We start from the raw sequence: 12,623 nt of genomic DNA, 5'->3' as shown, positions 1-12,623 counted from the left end.
GACTGGATTGGAAAATAAGACTCACTTATATCCTGCCTAAAAGAGGAACACCTTAAACTCAAAGAAAAAATTGACTAAAAATCAAAGGATCATGTAAAACCTACTAAGCCAATGACAATCATAGAAAGGTAAATATAGTAATATTAGTCTCTGATAAACTAGACTTCAAGGCAAATAACATATAGACAAGAATGGAACCTATATAATGATTAAAGGAACAATACACCAGGAACATATGACCTTAATAATTATATGAACATCCAATGGAAGATCCTCAAAATACGTTCATCAAATGGTCCTAGCCTTGGAAACAGAAATAAACAGCTAAAAAATAAGTAGGAAATTTCAAAACACCACCATCAAGGAAAGGTAGATCATCAATAAAGAAACAGAAGGGCTCCACAACAAAATCGCCCAGCTCCACTTCCTAGACATACACAAAACAGTGTATCCCAAACAGCAAAGAATTCACTCATTTCCAAACCACACAGCGCATATTTTAGAATACATCACATGTTAGGCTACAAAGTACTCAATGAATTAAAAAATAACAACCTTAGAGATCCTACAATCCCTTTTCTCAGGTTACAATGCTGATAAATGGATATCAATAATAGGAAGAACCTCAGATCACAATGCTATGAAACTGGAAATCAATAAGAAGAAGAACAGGAACATAAAGACAAACACATGGGTACCTAACAGCATTCCCCTTAAAATTTACTGAGTAATAGAAAAAATAAAAGATGAAATTAATAAATTCCTTAAAACAAATTAGAATGATAACATATCACACCAAAACCTTTGGGACACAACAAAGGCATCTATTATAGGGCAATTTGTAGCAATCAACATATACATGAAAAAAGAAGAAAATTCCAAAATCAATACCTTAACACAACATCTCCAACAACTACAACAAGTACAACAACAGAAACCCTACAAAAATAAAAATAAAAAAAGAAATCATGAAGGTTAGAGTGGAAATAAACAAAGGAAGACAGAATAACAATGTAAAAAATCAACAAGACAAGAAAGTGGTTTTTTGAAAGGATTAACAAAAACGACAAACTTCTGGAAAACTTAAGAAAGGAAAAGGAAGAGAGGACACAAATATCTAGAATTAAAGATGAAAAATGTGACATCACAACATACCCCTGTTGTTTGTGTAAATAATATCCAGTTGCTTAAGAGAATAATCTGTACAAGTCAACAAATTATGAATTTGTGTCTGAAAATGGTTTACATTTATATAATTTTCTTTCTCAATGGTGTTTTAACTTCTATACCATTGGCTAAGTTAATGATACTATCAATGAATTATCTTATGCCCCATAGGGATGACTGATGATATTCTCCACCATAGAATGATAATGTGAACCAGAAACATATATAAACCATAGTAACATGAGTGGTTTGGGGCTCACACTTAATTCTATCCCAAATCTAAGAACAATTTGTTCTTATGACATGGTGATGCTTGCCTTCCTGAAGAGATCATTGAAGATATGGGTGCTATAGTAAAGTGTGGGGAAGGAATCAGATGGTGCCAAGTTATCAGAAAGAATAGTGCCTGGGGTCTTAAAAACTTGTCTTCAAACAAGCAGTCATCTATGTGTGGCATCAATTATGTCCACTTGGACTAAACAGACCACCCTGTGTGATCCAAGTATTGTAGATAATAAAATTCAAATCTGGAGGGGTGAACAATGTCAGAGCTTAAATTCTGAACACCCAGTTTGAGAAGGCTATGGATGACAGTTGAAGCCCAAAATTCATTTGCAGGATACCCACATGGATTAAGCACCTGCTGAATCCCTTCTCACAATAGCCCAGGAATTTGAATAGCCTTGATATCAGACAGAGAACATTTCAAAGGTGATTATGGCCAATGTTCTTGGGTTAAAAATAAACACCTTATCATTTGATCTCTCTTTGACCCATTTCAAAGTTGTTTACATTTTTAATATTTTCTGTTTTTTATTGCTTTTTAAAAAATGTTTTGCCTAGTCATTGCTATTGTGTTGTGGGGTGAGGGGAGCAGAGAAGGGGTTGTTTGATTGTTTCCTATTTGTATTTCCTATGATTTTCATTTTTTTATTGTTCTTATTTATATTCTTTCTTTTTTTATTAAAGATCATGTTATTGGGGCAATCTTACAGCACTTATAACAATCCATACATCAATTGTATCAAGCACATTTGTACATATGTTGCCATCATTATTTTATACACAATTACTTTCTATTTGAACCTTTGGTATCAGCTCCACCTTTTGTCCTCCCTCCCCACCAGGGTACTCTTGTGAACCCTTGATAAATTATAAATTATTATTTTCATATCTTTCATCGACCACTGTCTCTCTTCCCCCATGGTTTCTGTTGTTTGTTCCCTCTGAGGTGAGGGGGGAAAATTATGTGTCGATCATTGCGATCAGTTCCCCTATCCACCCCGCCTCGCCCTACCTTCCTCCTACCCTCCTGGTATCCTACTCCCATTCTGGTTTCTGGATTCTGTGTATAGTGAGCTCTTATCTCTTATCTTTACCTGTGTACCTGCTGATTTTCTTTATATGAAATCCAGGACAGATAGAGCTACAGAGAAAGTAAATTGGTCACTTTCTAGGTGCATGTCAGAGGAGAATGAAGTGAAATGGGGAGCTTCCGACAATGAGTATGAGGGAAAATGTTCTGAAATTGATTTGGGTGATGATTGCACAACTTTTTGTAATATGATTGAACGATTAGAATGTATGATATGGGAAGTATATGCCAATAAAACTCTTTAAAACCGTATTGGCAAGGTGCTAGAAACAATAAAAGAAAAAAAACAAGTGGAAAATCTAAAACTCAAATTCACAACAACCGAATTTAAAAATTACACAAATGAGTTTAACAGCAAGTAGATATGACTAAAGACAGGAATATGGAATTCATATATAGATCAGAATGAAAATACAAATATAAATTCTGAGAGAAAATGATAGAAAATAGAGAGAGGAGTGTGAAACATATGTAGATGTTGGATATAACTAAGGTCATATTTGAAGTTCCCTAACTAGAAGACAGTGAAGAGGAAGAAGCAATGTCTGAGGATATCCAAACTGAGAATTTTTCATGTATACCAAAAAGATTGAGGAAAAAATTCAAGAAACTCTTGAAACGCCAAAAAAATCTGGACAAAGCATATTATAGTAACTTTTGAAGATCCAACAAATATAATATATGTTAAAAGTTGTCAATGAAAAATAATCTTTGAGAAGCAACAAAGCCCATATGGAAGAATCACACAAGCGTGTGTGATCATGAGGTGTCGATGGGATCAGTTATCAGGCATCAAAGACCCAGAACAAAAAATCATTTTAATGTGAATGAGGGGCGTGCAGAGTGGAGACCCAAAGCCCATCTGTAGGCAATTGGAAATACCCTTACAGAGGAAACACAAGGAAGAGATGAGCCAGTCAGGATGCAACTTTCTTCTAGTTCTTTATTGCTTCTTCCCTCCCGTTATCATGACACCAATTCTACTTTACAAATCCGACTAGACCAGAACATGTACACTGATACAGATAAGAGCTGGAAACATGAGGAATCCAGGACAATTAAAACCCTCAGGACCAATAACAAGAGTAGAGATACCAGGAGAAAAAGGGGAAGGTAGGGGCAGAAAGATGAAACCTATCACAATGATCTACATATAACGCCCTCCCAAGGGGATGAAAAAAAGAAAAGTGGGTGAAGGGAGACAGTGGTCATTGTATGACAGGAAAAAATGACCCAAGTTGGAAGTATGGTGATACAAGGGAAAAAAATGAAGAATGGAAAGGGTAGCTATGTGAATAAGTCTATGTGAATATTTGCTGTAAAAGAACACCAATATTGTGTTTGAGAATATATGAGGGAGCCTCAAAATTTCTTGGAAAAATACCATTATCTTTCAGTTCCATTTTTCACAAACTTTTTAAAGTACTGATTGTATATATACAGATATATACATATATGTATGTATATACAAGGAATTGCTTTCTGAAAGCTATGTATTTAATTTCTTTTACAAAACAACCTTATCACCTTCAAAGTATTCTCCATTACATTTTGTACATTTGTCAAATCTGCAATTCCATTCTGGGAAACATTTTCACACTCAACTGCCTGGATGCCTGACAGCCCATCCCTCCTTTTTTTCTTCGCATCTTCTATGTTGCCAAATCACTATCCTTTCATGTCTCTCTTCATTCGAAGAAACAAAAAGAAGTTGCATGGAGTGAGGTCAGATGCATCAGGTAATTAGGGTAAGAGAGGAATACTGGTTTGTTTGTTTTTTTGGGGGGGAGGGGGGTTGCCAAACACTGGTGCACTGAGATGGCGATGTGAGCAGGTGCATTGTCATGGTGGCAAAATCAGTTCCCTATCTGCCACAAATCAGGTCCTTCTTGTTGTACACTTTTATTCAATCTTTTCAGAATCTTTGAATAGAAAGCTTGATTAACAGTTTAATCTGGTGGAACAACTCCAAACACACCATTCCCCTCACTTCAAAAACCCAAATGAGCATTGCATTGATCCTTGATTTCCCGTGACAAGCTTTTTATGGGTGAGGTGATGATGGTATCTTCCACTGGTTTGATTGATGTTTGCTTTCGGGATCATAAGAATAATACTATGTCTAGTCACCAGTATTGACCTTGGGGGAAAAAGTCTGGGTCACTTTGGAACTGTTCTTTCAAATCGCAGCATCTTTCACTGGACACTCTTTTTCCTGGTCAGTCGAACCAGAGGCACACAATTTACAACTACCTTTCACATGATTAATTCTTCCATTAATAGTTACTCAACTGAGCTTGAAGATAGTCCAGACAACTTCTCCATGACTTCAATGGCCCGTAGCTGGTCTTTGAGCACAGGTGCACAAATTTTGTCACCATTTTCGTCCATTCGAGAAGTGGATGGATGTCCAGAAGAGTTTGGTCATCAATTGATATTCCACCTTTCTTGAGATGAGAAAACCACTCGTACACTTGAGTTTTTCCCATAGCGCTGTCCTTGTCAGCTGTGTTCAACATCACAACAGTTTCTGTGGCATTTTTCCCAAGCAGGAAACAAGATTTCACAGTCATATTCTGTTTTCTTAAATGGACCTTTACAAAAAGGAAGGTTTGAGCAAAACTGGTTTGATTAAAAAAAAATCACTGTGACCAGAGAGAATCTTTCCAGGAAATGCCACTGGGTGCACTAACTCAAGAGTAAGTTGTTCAATGCTCGCCTGGTGGGGAAAATGTGTGATATGAAAGTTCTGCCCAGAGGAGCTTTTTTCTGTTTGGGGGGGGTACACCCTCATAGGTATATTTAATATATAGATAATACATGAAAAATAGGGATGTACAGAAAACATATATGTTATATTGGGGGAAGCTGCTGCATAAAGTCTATTTAAAGTATTAAAAAGCAAACATCTCACTTTGAGAACTAAAGTACATCTAATCCAAGACATGGTATTTTCAATAACCTGTATTATGTGAATGTTGGACTATGAATAAATTGAACCACAGAAGAATTGATGCATTTGAATTACTAATCACTTCATATCATGTACTTTGGACATAGAAAGGATATTTGGTAAAAGAAAGTCCCCCAAAGGGGGAAGATTTTCAAGGAGATGGATCAAAATAATGGCCAGAGCAATGGGCTCAAACCTAACAACAATTGTGAGGATGTTGCAGGGCTGAGTAACCTGTTATATATAGGGTTTCTATGAATGGGAGTCACCCCCAAGGCACCTAACAATGACATAGTGCATACCAGATAATATATTGGGAGAGAGTAAAGAGAGTTAAAGTGTCTTTAGGTCATGGAAATGTTAGAATATTGATTGATACTACACTTAATAGATCAAGAATACATATTGATACCTCTACTGGAATCATGAAGTGGTATAGTCAAATAATGGAGAAGAGGCACAGCAAATTTAGCCAACTTAAATTAAAGCAAATACGTAGAAAAATAGAATATAGATGGAATAAATAGAAAGCAAATAGGTGGCATAGTTTAACCAAAACAAGAAAGTAATTTCAGCAATTTCATTAAGGTATATATTGCAATTAATACAATTATTTTTCAACAGAGCTTAAAACAGATTTATGATATACAAGGATGCACAATTATACACTACTTACAAAAGAAACATCTTTAGTAAAAATAAACAGAAAGGTTGAATGCAAAGTGGTTTTTCAAGCAAGCACTAGCCAAAAGAAACAGGTAAGTGCATAATAATAAACAAAGTAGTCATTATGGATTGACTTGTGTCCCTCGAAATTATATATTGAAATTCAAAACATTGTATCTGTGAATATGAACTTGGTTTGGGAAATGCGGTATTTTTGATAGTTAAATAATACCAGTACAGGGGGGGTAATAGTCTTAATCCCTTGTGATTTATAAAAGGAGAGTGACACTTAATGGGGAGATGTCATGTGAGGATTTAGCTATAAGCCAAGGAATTCCAAAAGATGCTCCAAAGGTGAAAGCAATTAATAACCCTATTTCTTTAGAGTGGACAAAGAAAACGCATCTTATTTCCAACACCCTAAATTCAGATTAGCTTTCTGAAACTGGAAATAAAAACCCCACTTTGTGGTATTTGGTATAGTACTAAGAAACTATGACTGTAGATTTTAAAGAAAAATAAACAAACAAAACATAACTAGAGGTTAATGAGGACTTTCTCTAATGACAAAGGCATGCTAGATATATAGCAGTAAAATATCATAATCCTAAATATGCACCCAAGATAATAACTTTTAAAAATATAACCAACTATTAATATTTAAACAAAATTTTAAAATATAAATACCAACAAACCTAGAGAAATAGAAACTCCACAATCATAGATTGAGAGAATTTAGCACACCTCTCTCAATAGCTGATAACATATGCATATGAAAATCAGTAAGAAAATGTGAACAACAGAATTAACAGCATAATTTAGTAGGCATGTTTAAGACACTCAGATCAACTATAGAACTATAGAATTCACATTATTTTCAAGCACACACAGTACAAAAGTACAATTGAACAACATTGACCATTTACTGGTTTAGATTTCAAGGTGTTGAAATGATACAGATTATTTTCCTGGACCTTAGTGGAATAAAGATAGAAATCAATAGCAGAAAAGTGTACAGAAACAACACATGAAATGAGAAGTAAGAAAAAATATTCTAAATAGCTTTTGAATCAATGAAAATTAGAAATATGGCTTCAAATAAATGATAAAAATCATATCAAGATGTATGGGATGCTACTAAAGTTGTAATGAAAAGGCAACTCATAGCCTTAAATGTGGATTTTAGAAAATAAACAAAAGCATAAAAATCAAGCACTTTCACATTTGAATGAAAAAAATAGCTTAAAATTTAAATACAAATAAAATAAAATAACACCGCAGGTAAAGTGGGCAATATATCAAGAAAAATGAAGGATTAACTGCACATTCTGCACATGCACTGAAGAGCAAAATGAGGCACCTCCTGAAGTTTCCTCCATCTCCATTTCCTGAGAAATGATGAAGGGAGAAAACCTTACCAGTCACCTCGCCATTTAGTCCGCAAGATTTCAGCGGACATAGATTCTACTCTGCCACATTTAGGTGTAAACCAAGAATAATTTTCTTTTTTTAAATAGGTTTATTAGCACTTCATCCACAGATCATACAATTCTATATTCTACTACATCATGAAGAATTGTACAATCATTACCACAATTAATTTCAGAACATCTTAAGAATAATTATTTTCTACATTACATTATCCTGATGCATGATGAAATCTTTACTAACCTGGGGCCTACCAAAACTCTCATTTCTTCAAAAAATGTCCCCTTAATGAACTTGTCTGTTTTCTCCCGCTCAGTCTCCCTCTACTATGGGAGGTACTTCCCAATAACCTCTCAAGGCAATTCAGCAATGATCTCCTTTTCTGAGGTTGAGGTTGGTGGTGGATGGTGAATACTGGCTTTTATGTTGTTTTTCTCCTCACTAACTCATACTGTTATGGGGGTTAAAAGAATATTTTAGTAATAAAAACTGGTTAGTGTGACAGTAGGAGTGATTTTCCATTTCCAAGTTTTCTAAATGAGGACTGTGTATTATTTAGGGCTCTTATTGGAGAATAATTTATTTACTTGAATTATGGTGGTAGCAAAAATATTGCAAATATAATGGACTGTCCCCAAATATCCATTTTGGAAGAAACACAGCCAGAATATTCATTTGAAGGAAGGATGGCGAGACTTCATCTAATATACTTTGGATGTGTTACTAGAAGAGACCAATCTCTGAAAAAGGGTATCATGCTTGGTAAAGTAGACGGGTATAGAAAAAGAGGAAGAGCCTTAACGAGTGACTACAACAATGCGTACAAACATAACAACAACTGTGAGAATGGTTCAAGATTGGGCAGCGTTTCATTCTGTTGTGCATAGGGTCCTTATAAGTTGGTACCAACATGACTACACTTAACAATAGCAAAGGGGCTTGTATTATTTAGCCAATGTTCTTTTTCATATACTCTTTCAAAAAGGGGATCTGGTATAGAGCAATTCATAGTATATTTCAACATTGGAACGAGATAAGCAGTTCTAAAAATATACATGCCATTTGAATTCTCTGATTACTTTGAATACATTGCTTTGATTTACGTATGCAACCATCCTCACATAGGTTTCCTTTAAAATCTCCTACTTTTCATTGCCAGGGCTAGGAGGGTGAATCATGACAAAACTATTGCCAAATGGCTTGCAACACAGCCATTGTTGATATTTGTATTCATTTTAAAACTGAATGTAGTCATCTGCAAATCAGGGTGCAACAAACGCATGCTGGACAGATTTTTCTCTTTCCCTCTGTTCCAGTGGTTCTCAGTCTGTGGATCGTCACCACATTGGGGGGCAAACAACCCTTTTACAGGAGTCCTCCAATTCATAGCAGTAGCAAAATTATAGTTATGAAGTAGCAACGAAAATAATTTTATGGTTGGGGGTCACTACAACATGAAGAACTCTATTAAAGGGTCGCGGGATTAGGAAGGTTGAGAACCACTGCTTTATACTATCAAATGATTAAACCTGTCTAGGAAAACGTATCAACAATAATGTAAAAGCCTGGTTCAGATTAATTTTGGGGGGAAATTTTGGTTCAGGGGGGACATAGTTTTCTCAAATCCTGCTTATCATTCCAAATGTCTCTCCAGAATCATCTGTGCCTTCAAAAATGCCCCATGAAAATAAAAGATAAGACATCTTGTAGATGACTTTGAAATGCAGAAAGGTATCTGACACTATGAAACTTTGAATTTTGCTATGTTTTTTTAAGTTTTAAAAGTTCACACACACACACACACACACCAGAATCCTGTCAAGGCATTGCAGAACTTGGGCTATTGGATTATACTTCTTAGCTTCAAGCTCCACTCTCTATCCCTACACTTAAAATATTTTTCATTCTTAATTTCCCCTATCGGAATATCTTCAATCATCAAATTTTCATTTTTTTTACACAAAAGTAAGAAACTTACGCGACTTTGTCACAGACAGTGCACTTCCAGCTGCCGTCGAGGCCTGCAACTCTGCACTCACTGCACACCCTTAGTGAGCAGGCCTGGCATGGGTCTCCTCGGTCAAATATGAAGCCCAGGCTCCGCTGACAGTGAACACAGACTCTACTGGTCTCTTGCTGAGTCTTTCCACCTCTACGTTTTGCTTCTAAGAGTTCATTTTTCAACTTCCTAAAAAGAGAGGAACAAGGTTAGTTCAAACAAAAAGGCAAAGCAAGACAGAGGAGCAGAGTTATCTTCATCTAATAGATATGCTCATTTGGAAAACAAGGAATCAGAATCAAGTACTTTCAGGAATACAGTTTCTCTTTCCAGCATCAACACTTCTTTGATATCAGTAGTTGAAAAATACATGTATATTCTACTTTTGAATTTTGACATCCTTCATTAGTATAGAATGAGTCCTGGGTGCACAAACAATAAAACACAAAATCACTGTCTGGAAGTTTGAAAGTTTGGACTCCCCCAGAGGCACTTCAGAAGAGAGGACTAATCATCTGCTTCTCAAAGGACACAGGCTGGAAAATGCCAAAGAGCAGTTCTATTCTGCAACACATGGTATCATTAGATACAGGAATGACACAATGGCAATTTTTTTTCTCTCCCTACTAGTACAACTATTTTGCCAGTATGATTTCTTAATGCTTTAGTCAAGTTCTTTGGGGTGTCTTTGATGCCATAACTATTGCAGCATGACCTTAGTCCAGAAGTATGCATATTCTTTAGATGAAGCAAACATCCTATATATAAACTATATGAGATAAAAAATAAATGTGTAAGACCTGCCAGCATCAGTAGTACTTTTGCTAAGTGATCCAATAAGATTGTACTTACAAAAATCTTACCAACCATCTCAGGTCTAAATGTTTCTGCTGAGCATTTGGGTAGCCTCAGCAATTTCTATGTACATATGTACTTCACACACGGTAATACCTATATAATTTGACTCTGGTCTCTCCCATGAATTAAGTGTGCAACCATAGCCAATGATACACCCACTCAGTCTCAGTTTTCCTCATCTCAAAAATGGAAATAATAATATTCTTGCATGTTTAAGAAATATTAAATGAGATAATATATGCAATTTTCTAGCCTGGTGCCTGGCACATAAATATGAAATAAATGATAATTTTATGTCCTTTCTCTCACTACCTGGAATGTAATCTGTTTATTATTGTTGTTATCGGGGGTTGTCAAGTCAGTTCCAACTCACAGTAACGCTATTTACAACAACAGAATGAAACTCTGCCCATGCCTGCACCATCCTCACATTGTTCTGTGTGAATGCATCGTTGCAAAGGGACCAATCTTTAGGCACTGTATCTGACAAAGTTCTGCTCCTATTCATAAGACTTTCAGTGGCTAATTCCTCAGAAGTGGACAGCCTATTCTTTGGATGGCAACCCTTTGTTGTTAGAGATGCCATTCAGCCTGTTCTGACCAAGAGTGACACTATGCACAACAGAATGAACCACTGCGGGTCCTGCGTTATCTTCTTGAGCCCATGGTCACAGCCATGGTGTCACTCCATCTCCTTGAGGACCTTCCTCTTTTTCGCTGCCCCTCTACTTCGCCAAGCATGATGTCTTTCTCCAGAGACTGGTCTCTATTCTAGAAAATTGCTAGTTCCAGATTTAAATTTTACAAATACCTTTATGTCTTCAAGAGAAGAATTACTGGTTCATAAAGTTGAGTGTAAGAAAAACGCAGCACATCTCTTTAAAAACAGAAAAAGCTACAAATGAGTCAATAGAATGAGTTCTTACTTGAAAAAACCACAAGTTTGTACAATTTATGTAACACAACAGATGTCTGAACACTCCCATGCACAGGAGAAATAAAATATCGCATATAAAATCACATCACTGTGAATGATGGGGGTGCGTGATGGGGACCCAATGCCCATCTGTAAACAGCTAGACATCCCTTGCAGAGGGGTAGTGGGGAGGAGATGAGTCACTCATGGTTCAGTGTAGCAACAATGAAACTAAAAACCTTCCTCTAGTTCTTGAACGCTTCCTCCCCTCCCAATTCTCATGATCCCAATTCTGCCTTGCGGACCTGGTTAGACCAGAGAATGCACAGCGGTGCAGTAGGGATCTGGAAACACAGGGAATCTAGGACGGATGAACCCTCAGGACCAGCGGTGGGAGTGGCGACACCGGGAGGGAAGGGGGTGTGCAAAGGGAGAACCGATCTCGGGATCTACGTGTAACCTCCTCTCTGGGGGATGGGCAACAGGAAGGTGGGTGACGGGAGACGCTGGACAGTGTAAGATAAGATAAAATAATAATTTATAAACTATTAAGGGTTCATGGGGGAGTGGGGAAGTGACGGGGAGGGGAAAAAAGGAAAATGAGCTGATTCCAGGAACCCAAGTGGCAGGCAAATTTTGAGAATGACGAGGGCAACGAATGTATAAGGGTGCTTTACTCAATTAATGTATGTATGGATTGTGATAAGAGTTGTATGAGCCCCAATAAAATGATTTATTAAAAAAATCTAAAAGAGCCCTGGCGTTGTAGTGGTTTTGTGTTGAGCTGCTAACTGCAAGGTCAGCAGTTCAAAAACATCAATTGTTCTGTAGGAGAAAGATGAGACTTTCGACTCTCATAGAGAGTTACAGTTTCAGATATCCTTGGGTGCAATTCTAGCCTTTTCTGTGGGGTTACTATGAATCAGAATAGACCCAATAGCAGTCAGATTTTCGTTTTGTTAAACATTTATAGCAATTCAAGATGTATAAAATGTTATAAGAGCTGTTAGAGCTCCCAATAAATTGATTTTTAACAATTTGTAGCATTTCTTGCAATAGTGATAAACAAAGCAAGCAAATAAATAGAACAAATACAGCAATCTGAGCTAATAGCTCTATTTCAATAAGCTGGTGGAAAAAACTGATAAAGGTGGCATGCAACTCAGCAGGATATTCCAGAGATAATCTATCTCTGGAAAATATTCTGTCAGATGGCTGAAGTTTACTATTATGCCTACAAAACCAAACTTTCATATTGCCA

The 12,623-nt window shown here is 36.5% G+C and overlaps 1 protein-coding gene across 2 annotated transcripts in view; it reads right to left on the bottom strand.

Moving 5' to 3' along the window:
- SYTL5 (synaptotagmin like 5) overlaps positions 1 to 12,623 on the bottom strand; it is a 126,589-nt gene that overhangs the window by 78,239 nt on the left and 35,727 nt on the right. For both annotated transcript variants that reach the window (XM_075539115.1, XM_075539116.1), the window contains exon 2: positions 9,568 to 9,777. In XM_075539115.1, coding sequence (XP_075395230.1) covers positions 9,568 to 9,777 — 210 coding nt within the window. The remainder of the gene's footprint in view (positions 1 to 9,567; positions 9,778 to 12,623) is intronic.

This window comes from Tenrec ecaudatus, chromosome X (genome assembly GCF_050624435.1).
Source record: "Tenrec ecaudatus isolate mTenEca1 chromosome X, mTenEca1.hap1, whole genome shotgun sequence".
NCBI lineage: Eukaryota > Metazoa > Chordata > Mammalia > Afrosoricida > Tenrecidae > Tenrec > Tenrec ecaudatus.
Note: the sequence above shows the minus strand (reverse complement) of the source record. Positions and strands in the feature narration are given on the sequence as shown.